We start from the raw sequence: 21,658 nt of genomic DNA, 5'->3' as shown, positions 1-21,658 counted from the left end.
ATCATGTGCTCCTCCTCCCCCCCCCCCCCCCCCGCTATGCTTAGTAAGCACAAACAAGCCCTGGTTTAGGATTGCCAACTCTATGTTGAGAAACTCTTGGAGATCTGGGAGTGGAGCCTGGGAAGAGCAGGGTTTGGGGAGGGGAGAGACCTAAGCAGTGTTATCAACAACAATTCCAGATCTCCATACCCCACCCAGAGGTTGACAACTCTACCAGAAACAGCTTGATGATCAGAAAACATGGTTTCAAACAAATTCTAAGAAGGGCTGATTCCACTTTTTCTCCTCCTATGCCTTTAAATTATTTGCATGAGGGACAAGTTTCAATTCAACTGGTGAGCTAGCTTTCTTCCCTTTGTCCATGCTTGTGTGGGCCAAGATGAGCTTCACTTGCTGAATTTGGTTGCCAGTTCCAGGTAGAGCTGCCAGCTCAAGGCTGGGAAATACCTGGAGATGTTTAGGGTGGAGACTGAGGAGACGAGGTCTTCAGTGGGTAGAATGCTGTAAAATCCACCTTCTAAAACAGTCATTTTCTCCAGGTGAACTGACCTCTGTTGCTGGAGATCAGTCACCAGGAGATTTCATGGGAGCAGTGGTGTACCTGCAATGGAGACATGGGGAGTCAAATGTCCCTGGGTGCCCCCTTGTGGGGGGCAGAAGAAATGCAGGTCCGTTGGTGCGTTTTTTGTATTTTTATTGTTTTTTTCCGTTTTTGCCCTGCAGGGGACGCAGTTTTTAGGTTAGCAGCACCAACATTTCAGGGATTTTTAGGGAGACTCTCCTGATGATATCAGTCAGGTGTGGTGAGGTTTGGTTCAGGGAGTCCAAAGTTACAGACTCCCAAAGGGGGTGCCCTATCCCCCATTGTTTTCAATGGGAGCTAATAGGAGATGGGGGCTACACCTTTGAGGGTCCATAACTTTGGACCCCCTGAACCAAACTTCACGAAACCTGGGTGGTATCATCAAGAGGGTCTCCTGAAGATACTCTGAAATTTTGGTGCTGCTATCTTAATAATTGCCCCCCTGACAGCAGGCACCCCCAAAATTCCCCCAGATTCTCCTTTTAAATCTACCCCCTTTGGCATGGATTTAAAGGAAGAATCTGAGGTCCCCAGTTTAAACATTGAAAGTGATGCTGTTTCAGGGTGGTGGATAATCCACCCCAAAACAGCATAACTTTCAATGTTGTTTTAACTGGGGACCCCAGATTCTCCCTTTAAGGTGTATTTAAAATGAGAATCTGAGCTCCCTAGTTTAAACATAATTGAAATTGATGCTGTTTGGGGGTGGATTCCAGCATGGGGGACCGCCCCGCAAAACTCAGATTTTGCACGGGGCTCCATTTTCCCTAATTACACATCTGCATGGGAGGTTGGAATTCATGACTCTAGATTTGGAGGGGCTGCCTGGGGAAGTGAGGGACCAAAGCAGTCCCTTCCTCCAGGGAAACGGATGTCTGGAGATTCATTGCAATTCCGGGAGACCTCCAGGCACCACCTGGAGGCTGGCTACCCTTTGAATTTCTCGCAGTCATATTGATGTTTACGGGCAGGGGGCCCTGCTTAAAGGCTCGCCAATCTTTCCACCCAACCCTATGCTTTTTAATTTTAAAAATTCAGCCAACTAATTCCAACTAAGAATGCATAGGACTGTAACACAAGAGCCGAAACCGCTGGGCATTCCCCCCTGCTCGTTGCCTGGCAACAAGGAACGGCTTCGCCCCCTCCGACCCCAACGTCCCAACCCGAGCTTCGGTTGCCTAGCAACAAAGGCGCGCCTCGAGACTCCGCCCCCTGCGAGGCCACAGCCAGTTTCACCGCGATCTCTTTAAGAGGCCGCGTCAAGGGGACACTGAGGGGGCGTGGCGGATGTTTCCTCGTTGGGTCACACGGGTGACGTATCGCGCTGAAGAGGGTACGTGGCAGTGACGTTGGTGGTCCGCCCTCTTTTCGGATCGTTTGTTCCTTCGTAGCCGGGGCCGGTGTTTGGACCGGGGGAGCCAGGCAGCGCCGGGCGTCGGAACCAGGTCTCCGGGTCCGGTGAGTTCTTCAGAACCTCCCCTCGGAATGGGGTGCTCCTTCATAATCTGTCCCCCTTCCTTTTCAGAGAGCCCCCCCCCCCCTCCACACACACATAACTCTTCCTCTCCTCCGGGCAGTCCGACCCCTTCCCCACTGGTGTGCCCCTCACAAAAGGGTCCCCCTTTCAGTCTTTGACAGGAGCGGTCCGAACCCTTCTGCCCACCCCTCTCTACATCTCCCCCCTGGCAATAGTGGTCCATCCCATTTCCTTTCCTCTCCCGCCGCATAGCCTAATGAAAACGTTCCCCCTTCTAAGTATCCCCCCTCCTTTCCTACACAGTGGTCCAAGCTTTTCTTGCCCCTCTCTTCTGATTCTTTTCACTTTCGGTGACGCACTTTCGGTCACCCACTTTCTGTCCTTTGCCTTTTGCTTCCGTACCCTTCTAGATCCTTCAAAAAGATTCCCTCTTCCTGTTTCCTCACCTTTTCTGTTGACAGAGGTCCAAGCCCTTCCCCTGTCCTTGCAGGAAAGAGCTTCCCTCTTTGCAGGCAGTTCTAATTAAAAGGTTGGTCCACAGTGAATGTCTCGGTGACCATTTTAATAGAAATAGGGAGGGGAAGCATGTCTCATGAGCTGTTTTGGTAGTCAGAGATGGTTGAGCGAGTGGACTGGTGAACTAGGTGCTTGGCTTTTGTAACTTGGTCTTATGTGTGTGTCCTGGTAAGGTTGCATGGCACCATCCATGTGTGTATGTTTATTTTTTAAACAGAGGGATGTAAACAAAAACGGACAGTTTCCTGTTTGACGGAACTTGTAATTTAGCTTGTTGTGGAAGGCCATTCCACCCTACATATTTCATATTTCTTTATGTTGATGAAGAAGAGCTGATCCTAGTCCCTGAGGTTCTGTGTTCTAGCTCCAGCTGAGAAATGAACTACAGTAAGAACTGGAACAGCCACCTTCACCAACCCATGGCTGTCATGTATGAACTTAAGAATACTCTATGTTAGATCAGGCCAGCATGTTTAATCCAGTAATAACCAGGTAGAAGAGCTTCCACTACTGCAGTGGTTCCCAGCCTGGGGTATGTGTACTCCCAGGGATATGTGCCAGAGCATTTGGGGGTATACAAAAAAATTATCTAATGGGTTTGCTAATGTAGAGGTACAATATTAGGGAAATGAGTAGCCAAGGGGTAGGTGAGTGAAGAACCACTGCCCTGAGTAGAAAACATCTAAACAGATCATAAAGTGGGGGAAGGTTTGCTATAGTTTCTTCCTAATACCTGGTACTGGTGGTTTCAAAAAGTCTGTGTAGTCCAGCCCTCTCAGTTGTTTATCCCCAGCATCTCTTAGAATCATAGAGTTGGAAGAGACCCCAAGGGCCATCAGGTCCAACCCCCTGCAATGCTGGAACACACAATCAAAGCACTCCTGACAGATGACCATCCAGCCTCTGTTTAAAAACCTCCAAAGAAAGAGACTCACAGAAACACTGCATCTGTCCAAGGAGGTTTCATTACTTATGTTGGTTAATTGTTATAGATAGACTTCCCCTGTGTGAATTTCTGTCTTAAAAAACAGCCATCTAAGGTAGCAGCAGTGTCATTGCATCTTTCAGTGTTGAATTCCATAAATGTATTATGCATTGTGTGAAATAAATCTGTTCTGAACTTACCAGTGAGCAGTTTTGAACATGAAGATTTATTGAGAGCTTACTTACTTTGTTAATTTGACTTGGTAATAGAAAGTGCCATCCAGCCACGGCCAACGTATGGTGGCCTTGTAGGTTTTCAAGGCAAGATATTAACAGAAATAGTTCTACATCGCCTCCATCCTGGTAGTAAAAAGAATTTTCGCTAGTAAAATTAGTAAAAAGAATTGCAAAAGGATTTGCAGTTAATTTTACATGTTGTGTACATGCTTTTATTTATTAGAATACTTTCAATTTAAAGCTAAATGTGCAAGGAACGTACAATATGAAAATCCATGCAGAACAACGGAAAATAGATGGTAACTGTTAACCTAAAAATGCCTTCTGGGAAAAAAAGTTTCTGGATCATGCCAGAAGGTCTGTGTTAGAAGGAAGTGCCTGCATTGTGGGGGTGCAGGAGAAAAGAGGTTGCTACTGATTGAGCTCCTGTGGGCTCCCCCTGATCAAATTTACTCAGCAGGGGCGTCCCATAACAGCTGAGTACCCCCATGTCCAGTGCAAGGTGAACTTTATCCCTGACTCACAGAGCCTCCATTTCACTTGCATTTAATTTCAGTTGAGTACCTCCATGTCCTAGGCAAGATGAACTTTATCCCTGACTCACCTGCATTTATTTTCAGTTTGTTTGCTTTTATCCAGTCCCTTATACCTCCCAGATGCTGGTTAATCTTGTCTGTAACATCTCTGGATCTTGATGGAATGAACAGAGTGATTTTGGAAATTTACCTTGTGTGGCCTTTTGCAGCAGTTTCACGTGTGTTTGTGTGCAGTGCCATCAAATCGCTTCTGACTTCTGGCAACCCCGTGAATTAATGTGTCCCAAAACATCCTATCATTAACTGTCTAGTTCAAGACTTGCAAACTGAGGGGCTATGGCTTCCTTGATTGAGTCAATCCATCTCATGCGGAGTCTTCCTCTTTTCATGCTACCTTCAACTGTTATTAACATGTCTTTTCCAGAGACTCTTGTCTTCTCATAATATGACCAAAGCACGCTAGCCTCAGTTTGGTCATTTTAACACCTAAGGAGAGATCAGGCTTGATTTGATCTAGAACACACTTATTTGTCTTTTTTTGGCAGACCACAGTAGCTGTAAAGTTTTCCTCCATCACCACATTCCAGATGAATCCACTGTCTTCCTGTCAGCTTTCTATATTGTCCAACTTTCACAGCATACACAGTAGTGTGGAATACTACGATGCGAATTATTTTGCTCTTGGTTGCCAGCAACACATCCTTACACTTCTTCATGGCTGCCCTCCCCAGTCTCAATTACCTTCTGATTTCTTGGTTGCAGTTTCACATGAACCTGTGATGCTCACTGCCATAGCTTAAGAGTCACATTTGCCTCTTTGCCCTACCACTTGTGGCTCTTTTGAGCACTGTTCCCCATTGTGGCACCTGCCCCATGTTTCAGGGAAACAGGCAAGGTTCTTGATTTGTAGGATTTGTGGTTGGTGGATGGTTTACACCTTGAAGCAGCCATCCCCAGAGCAGCAGGTGTACTGTGACCCTTGTGGAGGTGTAAGCCTCATGCCAGGGGTGGGAGAGAATGTGACTGTTTTGGTTGCTGGTAATCGCAGATTTGGCTGTCAGCAAGCAACAAAGTGAATATCTTCTGACATGGATGTTTAAAAGTGTAGGAGGTCTGATAGCAACTTGTGGAGTCTGTCAGGTTGCTAGTACCACTTTGGGAAACCTACCTTCCAGGAAGGACTGAAACCATTCTAACACTATTCAGGCCCAGAGAACCAGCAGGAACAGTCTCCCCTGGGGAGAACCTGCACAAATCATCCATTGGGGTGACCAAAGCTGTTTCTTTGTATCATGACCTGGGTAAAAGCCAGATTGAATGGATCAACATAATGGGTTTCCTCCTGAAATGTCTAGAGCTACATGGCTGCTCAGACCTTGCTTAAAAAGGGCAAACGTGATACTGACCCAAATTGGCTGCATGCAGAGTTGGTTTTGCCTCTTATAAAAACCTAACAATTGCCTCTTTAAGTGCCTGGGGAGCTAACTTTCTGTCAAGGATGCGCTGCTATTCATCAGCTGTGGAGATATCCATCCTCCAGGTTTAATTAACTGTGAGGGGCAGGGATTGAAAATAAATGAAGGTGAAGTTCGCTTTATTAACTTCCTCTTACTTGTGTTCAGTCAAACATGGCTCCAGTCATGCTCCTGTTCAGGGGTAGGGAACCTGCGGCTCTCCAGATGTTCAGGAACTACAATTCCCATCAGCCTCTGTCAGCATGGCCAATTGGCCATGCTGGTAGGGGCTGATGGGAATTGTAGTTCCTGAACATCTGGAGAGCCGCAGGTTCCCTACCCCTGCTCCTGTTACACCAGCCACACCATAGTGCCTGGTTCTGAGAACCAGAGTTCTTTATAATCCTGAGTGTGCTGGCAAGAGTGCTTGTTTCTGCTTTGGGTAAGACCTGGCAATTAGAGGCACATTAAATCTGCTGTAAACATCTCAAAGTTGACTCTACCTAAACATTAGGAAGAACTTTCTGGCTGTCAGGGCTGTTCAACAGTGGAATTCACTGCCTTGGAGTGTGATGGAGTCTCCTTCTGTGGAGGTTTTTAAAGAGAGGCTGGATGGCCATCTGACAGGAGTGCTTTGATTGTGTCTTCCTGCATGGCAGGGTGCTGGACTTGATGGCCCTTGCTCTATGGCCCAGCTCTATGATTCTTTTCCATGAGATAAAGATGGTGGAGGCGAAATGTATCAGATAAAATATCTGACGAAGGGGAGCTTTAACTCTTGAAAGTTGCACCCCAAAAATCTTATTGACAAAGAAAGAGTTTGAATTTATATTCTGCCTTCTCTCCTGAAAGGAGTCGCAAAGCGGCTAACAAATCTCCTTCTTTTCCTCTCCCCACAACAGACACGTGAGGCAGGTGGGGCTGGGAGAGGCCTGAGAGAACTGGGACTGACCCAAGGTCCCCCAGCAGGCTCCATATATAGGATGGGGAAACAAATCCAGTTTACCAGATTAGAATCCGCTGCTCATGTGGAGGAGCGAGGAATGAAATCTGGTTCTCCAGATTAGAGTCCATCTCTCTTAACCACTACACCACGCTGATCTCTGAGATGGTATTGGACTCAAATCTAGAGGTTCTACTGCCGACCAGCATGGCTACCCTGTAAAACTATCTTTCTAGGGATCATCTCCTGAAACAACTTCATTACAAAACCGCAAACCTTGACTGGTACTGAGTCTAGTCATTCTGTTAGTAGTTCTGTAAACAAATACTTTTTTTAAGAGATGGAAGATCCTTCAGGAATGATAGTTTAGAAATGGCTGTTTCTCAAGAAATTCTTCCTATCCCCCTTTTTTGGAACCTACAGACCCGCCAGTGTCATGTAGGAGCTAAAATGTCTCATAAGGATCTGAGAGATCAACATCTGAATCTCCACTCCCCCATGGAAGCTCACTTGGAAACCTTGGGCCGGTCACACCCTCTCAGCCTAATTCTATCTCACAAGGTTGCTGTGAGGAGAAAAATGAAGGAGAGGGCAATGATACAAACCAAATTGGGTCCCCATTGGGGTGAAAGGCACTTGTAATTAACTACTGGTAATCAATTTCAGTGGGTAGCTTCAAGTTTTGTTGTAAGGGGACAGAATCTCTATAACATCCAGGACTTCATCAATTTCTGTCATATTCTCCCTTTAGTTGGCTCCTAAACTAAGAAACTCTAAATGCTATGACATTGGGAAAGATTTTGTTTGTCTTCTAGAACTGCAGTATTATTGTTAACATGTGTAGGCAATATTCTAAATGGGGTTGCACCATAGATTTATGCAGAGGGGTTGGGATTGCTAGCAGCCTGATTGCCAATCCCTTTCCTAATAATTGCCGTTTAAATTGTTCCGCCATAACCTTTGAACATAGAGACCGTATTCTTCCTAGTTAATAGATACTGGAAGCTCTGTGAAAGTATCTTTTCCTCATCTTTCAAAGATATCCACTAATGGCTATTGCAAAACTTTGTACCTATAATGTGGTGCTGTTTCCAAGATAGTTTATTGTGAAATGCTTTGAAGCCTGTGATACGGACTGTACTAGATTTACTCAGATGCCAACCCCCCCAATATTGTGCCCTAACAGATTTTTATTATCAGTAAGAAGAGTAGAAGAATTTGCATTTATACCCTGATGTTCTGTCCCTTTAAGGAGTCTCAAAGTGGCTTACAAACTCTTTCCCTTCCCATCCCCACAACAGAGACATTAGGTGAAGCTGAGAGAGTTTGGAGAGAACTGTGCCTGGCCCAAGGTCACCCAGCAGGCTTCATGTGGAAGAGTGAGGAAAACAAGCCCAGTTCTCCTGATTTAGAGTCTGTTGCTCTTGACCACTACACCACGCTAGCTGTTTAAGATGATCCCTTCTTTTTTGCTTTGTTATCTCTTGCATTAGAGTAAATATAGTATGAGCTCATTGTTGAAAAGAGAGAGGGGGCAGTGTAATTCTCTCCATCATATTGGTGCGACTTCTTCAGCTTCTGTGAAACTTATTTTACTACTGATTTAGCAGCTAGGATGGTTAGGATCCACGGGAAATGATGCAGTATAAGAAACAGTGTCTTAGATCTGTGCTTGGGACATTATATTATATCTGTGAAAACAGAGAAAGACGAACAAGTGTCATGGTTCTGGGACAGTGGATTTCTCTTGGAGGCCTGGGGTCATCTTTCTCTTTCCCTTTCTGTGTCTAATTTAGTTCTGGCAGTGTCCCAAGATCCTGACCAATGGATTGGGGGCTGCTATCTGTTTCTGGCTGTAGGAAAGTTCTTTTAAGGTTTTTATCAGTGTATGTTCCCCACGTGGTGCAGAGTTCTAGGAACTGCAATCCAGGATTTAGGTTATTTTGTACAGGAACGTATAGTAACTCGGTAAGGTTTGCATCATTTGCAAACGTGTTAATGGAATGTAAGTGGAAGCAGAGAGGTGCAATAGATCCCACTGCTTACCATCAGAGTCATAGGCAGAGACCTCTGACCTCTGAAAGGTGTTTTACCTACTAACTGAGGCCAGTTTGTCTATCTCTCCTTTTCACTCTCTATCCATCTGTCATTCCTTCCGCCTCTCTGTATCACATTCTCCTGACTTCAATGGGAATTTCATTCAAAAACACAGTTATGATAGGGGTATTGTGGGTTTTCCAGGCTGTATGGCTGTTTTCCAGAAGCATTTTTTCCTAACGTTTCATCTGCATCTGTGGCTGGCATCTTCCTCTGAAGATGCCAGCCACAGATGCAGGCAAAACGTCAGAAGAAAATGTTACTGGAACACGGCCATACAGCCTGGAAACACCACAACACCACAGTGATTCCAGCCGTGAAAGCCTTCGACAATACTGTTATGATAGTTGTGGTCTGTCTCTGTGTCTCCAAGCTTGTGTTGTTGAACTATCCATCGGTCATCCTGAGCCTAGCAAGCAGATAGCAACCAGAATCTTTCCTATTTTGAATAAGGAAAAGTGCTGAGTGCCCAGGCTCTGAATACAGATTAGAAGGTTGCATTTCCATTGCTGGGTGCTGACAGCCCGCTTTCCTTTCTCTCCCAGCACCAGGTTATGTGCCTCCATGAATACGAGGAAACGCCACGGCTCTAGAAACACCAATCAAGGCGTTTACCTGGGGCCCTCCCAGACGCAAGTTCTGCCTCCACTCACCACTGCCCCGGCTTCAGCAGCACCACCTCCACTCCCGCTGGACACCATGTCGTGTCAAGATCGCACCCAGGAGTTCCTCTCCGCCTGCAAGTCCTTGCAAAGCAGACAGGTGAGAGCCACTTGGGGCAACCTGCATGATGTGCTGTTGCTCTGGTCCGTGTGAACTTGGGGGGTTAGTGCAGAGCTTCTGCATTTTCTATAGCTATAGATCCGGGTCTGCCCAAGACGATGATCAACCAAGCTCTGCAATATGTCCTGTATTTCACATTTGCACCCCAGCATTGGATGGAAAATGCTTGTGATGCAAAAGAGATCATAGAATCATAGAGTTGGAAGAGTCCACAAGGGCCGTCAAGTCCAACCCCCTGCAATGCAGGAACACCCACTCAAAGCACTCCTGACAGATAAGGGAATAATTTTGCATTTCACTACTCACTACTTCCTTTGGCCACTGTGTCTGGGCTCAGTCTCTCTGTTCTTGGGCCAGCTTTCCAAGGAGCATTTTGTCCTAAGTGGCAATCAGCATTTGTGTGTGAATCACTTCAGAACTAGAGTTCCTACATTTCTTTCCCACCTCCCCCAGAAGTGAATTTGAAACAGCTTGCAAAACGAGGTTTTTAAAAAAATTGTCTAAAAATACGTAATAGGTAAAGCCCTCTCATAAGTGGCAATTCCTGCTAACTGCCATCATCCATATCAAAAAGGCCTCTTGAATAAAACAGCCTTGCGTGCTTCCTCAGAGACTGGTACCTGTTCAACAGAACACAGTTTCATATGTTGGATGTATAATCTCTGTTGGGAGACTATCCTGTAAGACTGAAGCTACGTCTGGAAAAGATGGTGAAAATACCGTGAGGAGCAAGACAGGGACATGGGTTTTGGCTGGGAGGCAAGGTAAAAATACAATGGCATAGATCCTACTCTTTTCCACCGTAAGTGGTTCTTCCATTGGAGGAAGAACCACTTAGGATTGGTGGAAGGTCTCCAACTTTGCTCACTCAGGTAGTGTGATAGGGGTAGGCTCAAATACATTAATGTGTATAACATTGATTAGCATTTTGCCTGGTGAAGGAAAATGCATATTTCTTTAAAAAATGACATGTTGCTGTGCACAGAAGTTGGGCTAGTGTGAGCATATGACCTGGCTTTTCACCAAGTTAGAGCTTTTCACCAAGTTCACCCTCAGCATTGTCCTGTAGTGCTGCAGCCTTTCAGAAGGCGAATGAACTTTGCCAACATCAGTTCCCTGAGCTCATTGAACTGGTAATGTCAGGGATTGCCATGGATGTAGGTAAGGGAGGGTTCTTGGGTTCAAACCCCCCCCCCCTATTACATGTCCAAAGCTCCGCCCCATTTCTGGTTTTTTGCATTTTAGTGGGTTTTTCCAGTTTTTGGCCTGTAGGGGGTGCAGTTTTTAGGCTAGCAGCACCAAAATTTCAGGGATTGTTTGGGAGACTCTCTTGATGGTACCACCCAGGTATGGTGAGGTTTGGTTCAGAGGGTCCAAAGTTATGGACTACCAAAGGGGGGGGCCCTCATCCCCCATTGTTTCCAATGGGAGCTAATAGGAGATGGGGGCTACACCTTTGAGGGTCCATAACTTTGGACCCCCTGAACCAAACTTCATCAAACCTGGGTGGTATCATCAGGAGAGTCTCCTAAAGAGACCCTGAACGTTTGGGGCTGCTAGCTTAACAATTGCACCCCTGACAGCAGGCACCCCCCAAATTTCCCCAGATTCTCCGTTTAAATCCACCCTCTTCGGCATGGATTTAAAGGGAGAATCTGAGGTCTCTAGTTTAAACATTGAAAGTGATGCTGTTTCAGGGTGGCAGATAATCCACCCCAAAACAGCATCACTTTCAATGTTGTTTTAACTGGGGACCCCAGATTTTCCCTTTAAGGTGGATTTAAAAGGAGAATCTGGGCTCCCTAGTTTAAACACTATTGAAAGTGATGATGTTTGGGGGTGGATTCCAGCATTACAGCGTCCGCCCATGGGTGGGTGGGGAGGTTTTGCAGATTTTGCACCGGGCTCCATTTTCCCTAGCTACACTTCTGCCCGGAGGGGAGGGCAGAAGAGACTGCTGGCTGCCAGCTGGGAGCCCAGCCAGTGGGGGGGGGGAGGCGAGGCAGGGGAGTCTGCTGTCCCTGGCCTCAGAGAGCTGCTTTTATAAGCACTGAGGCCGGGGGCGGGGCTTGGAGAGGCGAGACCACGTCCCCAGGGACTGGTGGGAGCTTGGCCCAGCCCCTGAACGCCACCACCCCAAAATCTATACTTACATCACTGGGGATCACACTTGGATCTTCTGCTTATGTTCTGCACTAGACTATGTCCCCTTTCCACCAACAGCAGACCACTTGGAGAGTTACCTCCATCTGTTAATGCCTTGCATCTAATGGTCACCTTTGTTCATCTTTTCAGAATGGGCTTCAGCTGAACAAACCAGCATTGAACGCTGTACGGCAAAGAAGTGAATTCGCTGTCATGGCCAAGTGAGTTTTGATGCACAGAGATGGTCCAGGTTTGTGTAAGGGGTGGGTAGCGTGCCCTACAAAAGCTGTCTGACGTCTCCCTGTGGGCCACAGGTCCATGGCCCAGCAAAGTTTGGCTGTCACAATTGGTAAAGCAGGGTCATCCTGGGGAACTCCGAAACTGAACCGCTAATCTTCTCTGTTTTCATACAGTCTCTGGGCTAGATCCAGTTGGGATGAGCTCTTTATCTGGGGCACTGTAGCAGCGTTCAAAAATCTTGCTGATGCCAAGGTCTACCATGCCTGAGCAATATTCTCGCCCCCCCCCCCCCCGCCCGCCCGCCCCAAGTTTCCATCGCTATTATGGATACTGCTGGAATTCAGCACTAACAATCCTGTATTCTCTAATCCAAAATCTGAGGCTTGCATAATTCACCCCAATGGAGGCAAACTTGAATCAGAATGCCTTTTCTTTCTACCCCAACCTTACTTTAGAATGTTATGGTTCAGTTAGTACAATTGTGGGGGGAGGGGGCACTTGTCACAGTTTTTCGTCTCTTTGCATCATTAGTGGAGACAGAATATATTTTTGGATTCCTCGACTTGCATACCTTCTGCAGGTAGTAGAACTCCACTTTGCTTGGGATGGATTTGTTTTACTTCGGAGTATAGGCAGCTCTCTGTTCTTATTTTAAACACATGCATAAATGATGAAACTGACATGAAATTACGAAAGGCTGAGAGGGCTTCTGTTTTGTGGTTGTGCTTCTCAGGCGCATTGGGAAGGACCTAAGCAACACTTTTGCCAAGCTGGAGAAATTAACGATCTGTGAGTATTTGGGGAAGGTTGGATGAGGCTGACAAGAATGAGGAAGGCTTTGGCTGACCTTCGGTGTTACTTTATGCAAATGTGGGGGTCAGTTGAATATTAGCCTGAAGTAGAGTTCCTAGAGTTGGTTTGTGGACTGAGCCCATAGCTGAGGTGATCCCCCTACCTGAAATAATAGTTTGCCTCTCTTGCCTCTTTTTTCTAATGATTTGTTTTTTAATTTGTCACTTCCATTTAAAAATGTATTGATCCATCTAGGGTGGTTCCATCTCCTCTTGTGAGCAGTGGCTCTCTCAGAGCTTTGTACATATAATAAACACAAGTATAATGCAGAGACATAAACAACAAAAAATTATACCCAGGCTACACACAATGCCAAAGTGCAAAATGTAATACAATAAGAAAAGTTCAAATATCCTAGAACAGATTACAAAACCAGCCAGAATGTCTGAGGCAATTATATAGGTCACAATTGGGTAAGGAATCCAAAACAGGCCGCTGTTGCTTGTTTTGTGGTAAAATTATTCCACTTCCTCAACAATAGATTTTAATCTTGCCTGTATATTCAGAAGTCACTATCATAGGATATACTGTGCGTTATGGTGGATTCATATGTATGACTGTTTCCATTCGGCGCTAAGACATATCATGCTTGGAACTAAAAGGCTTGAGTTGTCCGTACTGAAGAAACACAAATGTTTCAATACTCTCAGAGCATTGGCCATCAAAAGTCCAGGGAGATGCACCTGGCTCCCTCACTTTTGATCTTCAGGAGGCAGTTCAAGACAGTTTTATGTAGGAATGCATTTGATTCATGTAGTTGATTCATGTAGCATTTGATTCATGACAGTCCTGAGCGAGACGTTAAATTGCAGTCTTTTATGTGTTTTCTTTTTTGGTAATTGTTCTATTTACATCGTCAGCCGCCCTGAGTTCCGCAAGGTAGAAAGGCGGCTAACAAATGTTTTAAATACATAGAAAACAAAATTGTGCCAGTGTGCTGAATCGGCATCCCTTTTTGAGGTGAGGGGAGTTGGGTGCTGCTCCAGTTAGAGTGCTTGAAATCAGCAGTGTGTCAGGTTCCATGTAAGCCCCCCTCCCCCAAATAAAAGAAGTGAATGGCAGCCCTGCCTTGCAGGGTCTTAACATCAAAGCTGGGATTAGAGAAAGGACAGGGTTTGGATTGGGTTAAGGAGGACTTCATTGTCAAAACTCTCACTCTGTGTTTCCAGTGGCCAAGCGAAAATCCCTGTTCGATGACAAGGCGGTAGAGATCGAGGAGTTGACCTACATCATCAAACAGGTGAGAGAATCGCTCTGGGACTGCTGGCGGGACTGCAGGGAAATTGGTCCCTGTTCCCCTGCTGTTCCATCCTTTTCTGCCTTCCAACTGGAAGAAAAGTGAGCTGGGAATCATATGCCACAGGAAAGCTAAGATGGGCCGGTTCGAGCCAGCCACACGGGGCTGTTGAAAGTTTCTGTGTTGAGTGACTTCCTGGTCACCCTTCTCAGGTGGTTTATTTCTCCCCACGCAGGACATCAACAGCCTGAACAAGCAGATCGCGCAGTTGCAGGAGTTCGTCAAGGCCAAAGGCAGCCAGAGCGGACGGCACGTGCAAACCCACTCAAACACTGTGGTGGTGTCGTTGCAGGTCAGACTGGGGAATTTCAGGGATTTGGGGTTGGTCTTCGCAGGCAATACAGTACAATACCTTCGCAGTACAATACCTGCTTTGTTTGCTGATGTTTAGATCTTGAGGATAGTTAAAACTGGGGTGGGAAGCTGCCCACGTAGATAATGACTTAGGCCCTCTTCACAAAAGCTGCAGATCCCATCAAATGTTCCAGGGGGCGGGTCATCTTAGAGTTAAACCAGAAAAGAAGCCTTATGTCTCAAAGCTTAGCCTACCTTGGAGGGTTGTTGTGAGGACAAAATGAAGCAGAGGACAATGTCATGAGCCAGTTGGGGTCCTCATAGGGAAGAAAGGGTACAGATGAATTAAAGATAATAAATAATGGTCTGACATCATAGAAGGCAACTTCATGTATTCATGCAAGAGTCAGGAACGACTGGGTGTAGGCACTGGGATGTGTTCTTTGACAAAGACCAACAGGAGAGTCTGCCAGGCTCCTCACTATCTTTTTTCCCCCTCCTTTTTTAGTCCAAGTTAGCTTCCATGTCCAACGATTTCAAGTCTGTCCTGGAGGTGCGAACAGAGGTAAGAATCACTCATGAATCCCCCACGCTCCAGCTTTGTCCCCCTCCCCTTGGACAGTGGCTGCCAGTCAGAGCATGCAAGGCTAACCTTTGTAGACTAAGGGCGTGACTCAGTATGAGGCAGCTTCAAGTGTTCGCCTGAACGTGAAGGATGCAGGCAGGAGAAAGCAACTGAAAAGAAAAAAAGTTGCTTGTCCAGAAGGAGGTGGTGGGATTGAAGAGAAAGAGGCTTCCAGTATCCTCGAACAGAGAGTAACTCTGGGAACTGGAGATGTGAGTTTCCCCAAGACAAAGAATTGGCTGCCTTGGATGTCATGAAGGCTGTCTCTGTTGACCCATTTCCCACCCAACCCCCTTCCCTTATCAAAGAGGAAAAAGGACTCCAGAAAGTATTTTTCTGCCTTTGCTTTGCATTGCTCCAAGCCCTTTTTTCTGTTTTGAATAAAGGTGGAGACAAAGCAGAGCTTACCTTTAACGTTCCTGTGTTTGATGCCTAATAAAGGCTTACTGTACTGTTCCTGTACTGTTCCTGTGTGAGTTGGCCAAAACGGGAGGGCAGACCCCTGTGCAAATGCATGCCTGTCTTCCCGAACTGGCCTGATCTAATCTCTCCCCCCCTTGCTTCCCCAGAATCTCAAACAACAGAAGACTCGCCGAGAACAGTTTTCCCAAACGCCAGTGTCTGCCATGCACCTTTCCACAAACAATCTAGGTGAGCTGGAGTCTTGCGCCCTGCCGCCTTGCAGCTGGAGGAGGCATCGGTACCTCATAGCCAGGGGAGTGGGAGTGGCTGAGCGCCTGACCGTTGGTCAGTGTGTGCGTCCAAAATGCCACTAAGTCACAGCCACTTTCCTTGTAAGTCATGGTGATCCCGTAGGGTCTTGAAGGCAAGAGACTAACAAAGGTGGTTTGTCACTGCCTTCCTTTTGTGGAGAGACCCTGGTATTCCTTGAGGGTCTCCCATCCAAGTGCTAACTAGGGCTGGCCCTGCTTCGCTTCAGAGGACTAACGAGATCAGGCTAGCTTGGGTCATCCGTCTGCAGCGGTGCTAATGCTGGTTGTCGGTTCTGCAGGTGGAGCTGCTGTGCTTCAGGACGAACCTCGGCGCTCGGGAGATGTGGCTATCGACATGGACAACCGGATGAGCCAGCAGTTGCAGCTCATTAACGAACAGGTGTCTTTGAGTGGGAGGCTGCAAGCAGCGTGTGTGGTTGTGTCATGATGGGAGAGGCGGGAGAGGCTGGCAGGGCTCGTCAACCCAGCCACAAACCAGCTTTCTGCCCCCGTGAACCCAAGTGTTCCCTGGGCAGAAGTGGTCTTGCTTTTCCCCAAGTCTGTGTTTATTTATTAGTTTTGATTACCCTCCCCTCTCCTTTCAGGCTCAGGGCGGCATACAACAGTTATAAAACAATAAAAAACATTTAAAACAAATTAGACATTTCATCAGTACATTACAAACGACCAAGTGGCAACTAATTCCAAACCAGCGCAATTTTTGGAACCTGCACACCAAGGGGCCTAGATGATAAGTCAAGGAGATCATGACAGTATTGACAAAAGTCGATGTTTAAGAATTGACTGAAAGTTAGAGAAAGTTGTTGCTGACGGAGGCCTGTGTCACTTGACCCATATAATTTTGTTAGGAGCCTTGTGGTACTCACATCTTCTCCGGGGTTTGTCTGTTGGTCATGCCAAACCGGTAGGGATTTTCCAACTATGGCTCTCCAGGTGTTCATGGACTACAATTCCCATCAGTCCTGCTACATGGCCATGCTGGCAGGGGCTGATGGGAATTGTAGTCTATGAACATCTGGAGGGCCATAGTTTGAAGACCCCTGTGCCAAAGCATGACGTCAAGACCAAAGCTAGGGAGGCACCTTTCTTTATAAAATGACACTGGTGCCTTTATTGTCCTGGTTCCTGGTCGATTGCTCCTCAGATATACATCATTCCAAAGTCAGTGAGCTGAGAACGGGTGACAGCAGGAGGTTGTTTATTGTTATTTTAAATCAGTCTCCAATGGGTTTTTTTAACTATTTAAGCATAAAGGTTCTGGAGAGTAGGTGAATTCATCATAAAATGGACAAAAATGGAGCCATTGTGTTAGTATTTGCACAGTATTCCCCCCCTCTTTCTACAAGATCATCCAGTGCATGAAATAGATCCACAGGGGAGGAGATGACTGTTGGGCTTGTGGATCACGTAGGGTTTTCAGCTTTTGAAATGAGGGAAGGTTGCCTTGATAAAAGGTAGGGTGGTGCCTGAGGTTTCCCAGCTGGAAGCATACCTGCCTCTCACTTGTCTCTTCCCCACATCCTTTGCAGGATTCCTACATTCAGAGCCGGGCAGATACGATGCAGAACATCGAATCCACTATCGTCGAGCTGGGCTCCATATTTCAGCAGTTGGCACACATGGTCAAAGAGCAAGAGGAGACTATCCAGAGGTATGTCGTGAGGGTCAGCCAAGAGAAGCATCCTCCCTGTTGTGTTCCGGGGAGAAAGCACAACAGGCCATAGCAGAAGAGTCACATCCAGAGGTGGGATCCAGCAGGTTCTCACAGGTTCCCGAGAGTAGGTTACTAATGATTTGTGTGTGCCGAGAGGGGGTTACTAATTGGTGATTTTGCCATGTGATTTTTGCCTTAGTTACGCCCCTCCTCTCAGCAGTAGCTGCAGAACTTGAAGCAGTCTAGCAGGAGGTGCACCGGCGTGCGTGGCAGCCTGCGCCTGCGTGCATTCGTTTCCCGTCCAAGGACCGGCGCAGCGGCTGTGTCCTTGCCACACCTCTGCCCAGGAATGCCCCCTCGGAATGCCAGGCCACGCCCCTGGAATGCCCCGCCCATCCCCATTGGCGCTACGCCACAGTTTGAATCCCACCACCATGGGAACCTGTTACTAAAATTTTTGGATCCCACCACTGGTCACATCACTGGTCCATGTGGTTCAGTTTTGCTCTGATGTGTCTCTGCAGAGGCTCAGGCGGCAAGATCTTTCCTACCACCATAAATCCTTTAGGAAATGCTAGGGGCTGTCTATAGTTTTCTGCTCATTCAGCACTTGATCCGGAATTGCATTATGGCCATTTATACCAGCAGCTGTTGTTACAGGTTCTTCTATTTTTGTCGCCAATAGAATAGGTCCAATTGCTCAGTGGGGTCTTGGGCTCTGGCTTTCCAGCTCCCTGAAGACCCCCCAGTTTGCCGACTGTTCAGCTGAGCTGTGGTGGTGGAAAATGCTGTCAGGTCACAGCTGACTTCTGGTGACCCTGACAAGAGGCATTCAGACATCATAGAATCATAGAAGAGACCCCAAAGGCCATCAAGTTTGCCATTGCCTGCCTCTGTGTCACAGCCCTGGTATTCCTTGGAGGGCTCCCATCCAAGCACTGGCCAGGGCTATAGCAACTCATAAAAGACATATAGAGATAGAGCTCTCCCTCAGCCCTACCACGTGCAGTGTAGAATCCCAAGGCCTGAACAAGGGTAAAAGCTGGCCTGCAGGGGGGTGGGGCTTGGCGGCAGGCAGCCCAGGGGCCCCGGCCTCCGTGCAGGCCAGCCACCAATATCCCAGCAAAGAAACAGACTGCTCTCCAAACATGCCCGTTTGCAGTCGATTGTCATGCACGCCCAGTTAGATTTAGTGGGGGACAATAAAACTACCAACAAAAGACATTATCTGCCGACCAAACTCTTGTGTTGGCCATGTTTTGGGGAGGGGTGCTTTTTAATTATGAGTTGACTTCTCTTGTTCCTTTCTTTGTCGCTCCCCCAGAATCGATGCCAACGTGGAAGACGCTCAGCTGAATGTTGAGGGTGCGCACACTGAGATCCTGAAATACTTCCAGTCAGTCACTTCCAATCGTTGGCTCATGGTGAAGATTTTCCTCATCCTCATCGTATTCTTCATCATCTTCGTGGTGTTCCTGGCCTGATGGCGGAGGTGGCGTGGTCGCCTGCCCCTCCCCCAGAACTGTGTTGGGACGCTGAACTCTGTCGCTCGCTCTTCTGATAGCCGGCACAGGGCGGAAGTGCCCACCGTGGATCTGGCTCTGAAGGGGCGGTGCTGGCCATTCTCATTTGTTGTGACTTTCAGCCCAGAGCGGGCCCACTCTGATTGGGAGTGCAATAGCATTTGGACTATGCTGTGAAGGGCTTTGCCTCAACCTCCCCCCTCCTCCCCGCAATGGGATGTGACCCAGCAGGGGTGTGTAGAGGGACCAGCCTCTCATTTCCCTATCCTTTATACTACCCACTTGCCCCTAATACCTGGGACTCAAGCTCTAATAGATCCACGATGGCATGGACCTCAAAGACATGGACCTTCAACCCCACCCAACATCCAGCCCATCTTCTCTCTATATGTAAAAGAAGGAAGCTGCCACTGGGCTGTGCCTTTTGCACAGGGCGTATGCATATTTAGTCTTTCCTCCTTCAGCATATTTAAAAATTTCTTGCTGCTGCAAGGTAGGTAGGGGGTGGTGGGAGGGCTCCTCCCCAAAAGCAGAGTTGGGCTAGCACAGGCCAAAGTAGCTGCCTGGAATAGATTTGGCTCTTTGCAGAATGGAACGGGATTGTCCTCTACTCTTCCACTTGCCCTTGCCTTTGTATAGCTCTCCTAGAAGGAGAAGTTCTCTTTATCCTTGATCTGGCCAGAGTGTTGCCTCTGTGCCCAGACTCTCCTGGGTGGGGAAGGGGGGGAGATCAGCTGGGCTCAGTCCCTCACTTTCTCTCATGATGATGCTTAGAGGACGGCACCTGGACCTCCCGTCGATACTGGCCTCTTTCAACACACTCTGCTACTTTTGGTCAATGAATTCACCCACTAGTGCCTCCTCTTGCAATGAAGCAGTTCAGGCCTTTGCTCCAAACCCCCCAATCTCCTCCTCCTCTCTCTAAAACAATTAAAGACAGTTTTCCTGGTGCTCCAACCTAACCTCTCTAACCAGTTCCACATATAAATATAACAGTTCAAATTTAATCTTCCATCCCCCCCCCCCCTTTTAATAGCCTCTACTGAGGCCTTTTCACTCCTCCCCTCCCTGCCTAGTTCTGGAGGCTGAGCTGACATCAATTCAAAGCCTGCCATTACTCCACCATCTCCTTTTCTGGCCAGTGGGTTTCTTCTCCCCTCCTCCAGGTGAAATGGCCTTAACATTCCGTTGTGAGCGTTCTTTTCTAGGCTGCCGTGCGGCTCTCATCTCATGAGCTGGCATGGTGTCTCTGCCTGCCTAGGAGAGAGGAGAAGGGGCGGGGTGGTGATCGTGATAACCTTATCCTCAGTCCGGAGGAGAAGAGCCCAGGCTCCTGCCTGTGCTCAAAAGCTATTAAAAACTTATTTTAAAATCTACAAACCCCTCTGCTTGTTCTGTCTTCTGTGTGCTCATCTGCGATCAATACGTTTCTTAGAACTGTAATAACTTTCCACCCATGTTGAACACCAATTTGTAGCAGAAAAATAGCCTGCCTTATACAAAATCAACCCATTGGTCCATATGGCTCAGTGCTACCTTCGATTTGCAGCAGCACTCAATGGTTATAGAGAAATTACTCTCCCCTTAGAATCATTACATTGGAACAGACCGCAAGGGCCATCAAGTCCCAACTCCCTGCCATGCAGGAATACACAATCAAAGCACTCCTGACAGATGGTCATCCAGCCTCTATTTAAAAACCTCCAAAAAAGGAGACTTCACCACCCTCCAAGACAGTGGATTCCACTGTCGAACAGTCCTTACCATTAGGAAATTTTTCCTAATATTTAGGTGAAATCTCTTTTCCTGAACTTTGAATCCATTATACCTTGTCCTAGGCTCTGGAGCAGTAGAAAACAAGCTTGCTCCATCTTCAACATGGCATCCCTTCAAATATTTAAACATCGCTAGAAGAAGAAGAAGAGAAGAGTTTGGATTTATATCCCCCCTTTCTCTCCTGCAGGAGACTCAAAGTGGCTTACAATCTCCTTGCCCTTCCCCCCCCTCACAACAAACACCCTGTGAGGTAGGTGGGGCTGAGAGAGCTCCGAGAAGCTGTGACTAGCCCAAGGTCACCCAGCTGGTGTGTGTGGGAGTGCACAGGCTAATCTGAATTCCCCAGATAAGCTTCCACAGCTCAGGTGGCAGAGCAGGGAATCAAACCCGGTTCCTCCAGATTAGATACACGAGCTCTTAACCTCCTACGCCACTGCTGCTCACATCACCCCTTAACCTTCTCTTCTTCAGACTGAACATACCTAGCTCCCTAAGCCATTCCTCATAGGGCATGGAATGCAGACTTTTTACTATTTTGGTCACCCTCCTCTGGACCCATTCCAGCTTGTCAATATCCTTCTTGAATTGTTGTGCCCAGAACTAGACACAGTATTCTCCACATCCCCTTGTACATGAGACAAGGAACATTCTGTTTCAAGTTGCTACCCCTCTCTTGGCTAAAGACCAGAGCATGTGAAGCAAGGCATTGGCCAGTGAGGTCTAATGTGGAATATAGAAACAGCTGGAAGAGATCTCAACGGTCATCTAATTCAAGCCCATGCACAGTACAGGAAATTCACATCTACTTCTCTCCCCCTCCCCCAGTGATCCCTGTTCTCCGCATATTGCCCTCATAGGCCCCTCCGTTTATCAGAGAGGAACCTTCTAAGGATCCCTGGCCCGAGAGATATCCTGTTGGCTTCAATGAAAGTCATGGCTTACATGGTCCTGGCTCCGGCTTGGTGGAA

At 47.3% G+C, this 21,658-nt stretch overlaps 1 protein-coding gene across 1 annotated transcript; it reads left to right on the top strand.

Moving 5' to 3' along the window:
- The first annotated feature begins 1,895 nt into the window (after positions 1 to 1,895).
- STX5 (syntaxin 5) lies at positions 1,896 to 20,290 on the top strand. Its single transcript, XM_048512447.1, has 11 exons — positions 1,896 to 2,041; positions 9,313 to 9,529; positions 11,846 to 11,916; positions 12,669 to 12,724; positions 13,957 to 14,027; positions 14,260 to 14,376; positions 14,887 to 14,943; positions 15,573 to 15,654; positions 16,016 to 16,116; positions 17,267 to 17,388; positions 18,716 to 20,290. The coding sequence occupies exons 2-11, from the start codon at positions 9,332 to 9,334 to the stop codon at positions 18,873 to 18,875; spliced, it is 1,035 nt and encodes a 344-aa protein (XP_048368404.1). The 5' UTR covers positions 1,896 to 2,041; positions 9,313 to 9,331; the 3' UTR covers positions 18,876 to 20,290.
- Positions 20,291 to 21,658: the final 1,368 nt, after the last annotated feature.

The sequence above is a fragment of the Sphaerodactylus townsendi genome, linkage group LG01 (genome assembly GCF_021028975.2).
Source record: "Sphaerodactylus townsendi isolate TG3544 linkage group LG01, MPM_Stown_v2.3, whole genome shotgun sequence".
In the NCBI taxonomy this organism is placed as follows: Eukaryota; Metazoa; Chordata; class Lepidosauria; order Squamata; family Sphaerodactylidae; genus Sphaerodactylus; species Sphaerodactylus townsendi.
Note: the sequence above shows the minus strand (reverse complement) of the source record. Positions and strands in the feature narration are given on the sequence as shown.

Coding starts and splice junctions, on each gene's coding strand:
- STX5 (XM_048512447.1), top strand. CDS start 9,332: ATGAATACGAGGAAACGCCACGGCTCTAGAAACACCAATCAAGGCGTT. Junction 14,377..14,886: donor CTGTGGTGGTGTCGTTGCAG/GTCAGACTGGGG, acceptor CTCCTTTTTTAG/TCCAAGTTAGCTTCCATGTC. Junction 17,389..18,715: donor CAAGAGGAGACTATCCAGAG/GTATGTCGTGAG, acceptor TCGCTCCCCCAG/AATCGATGCCAACGTGGAAG.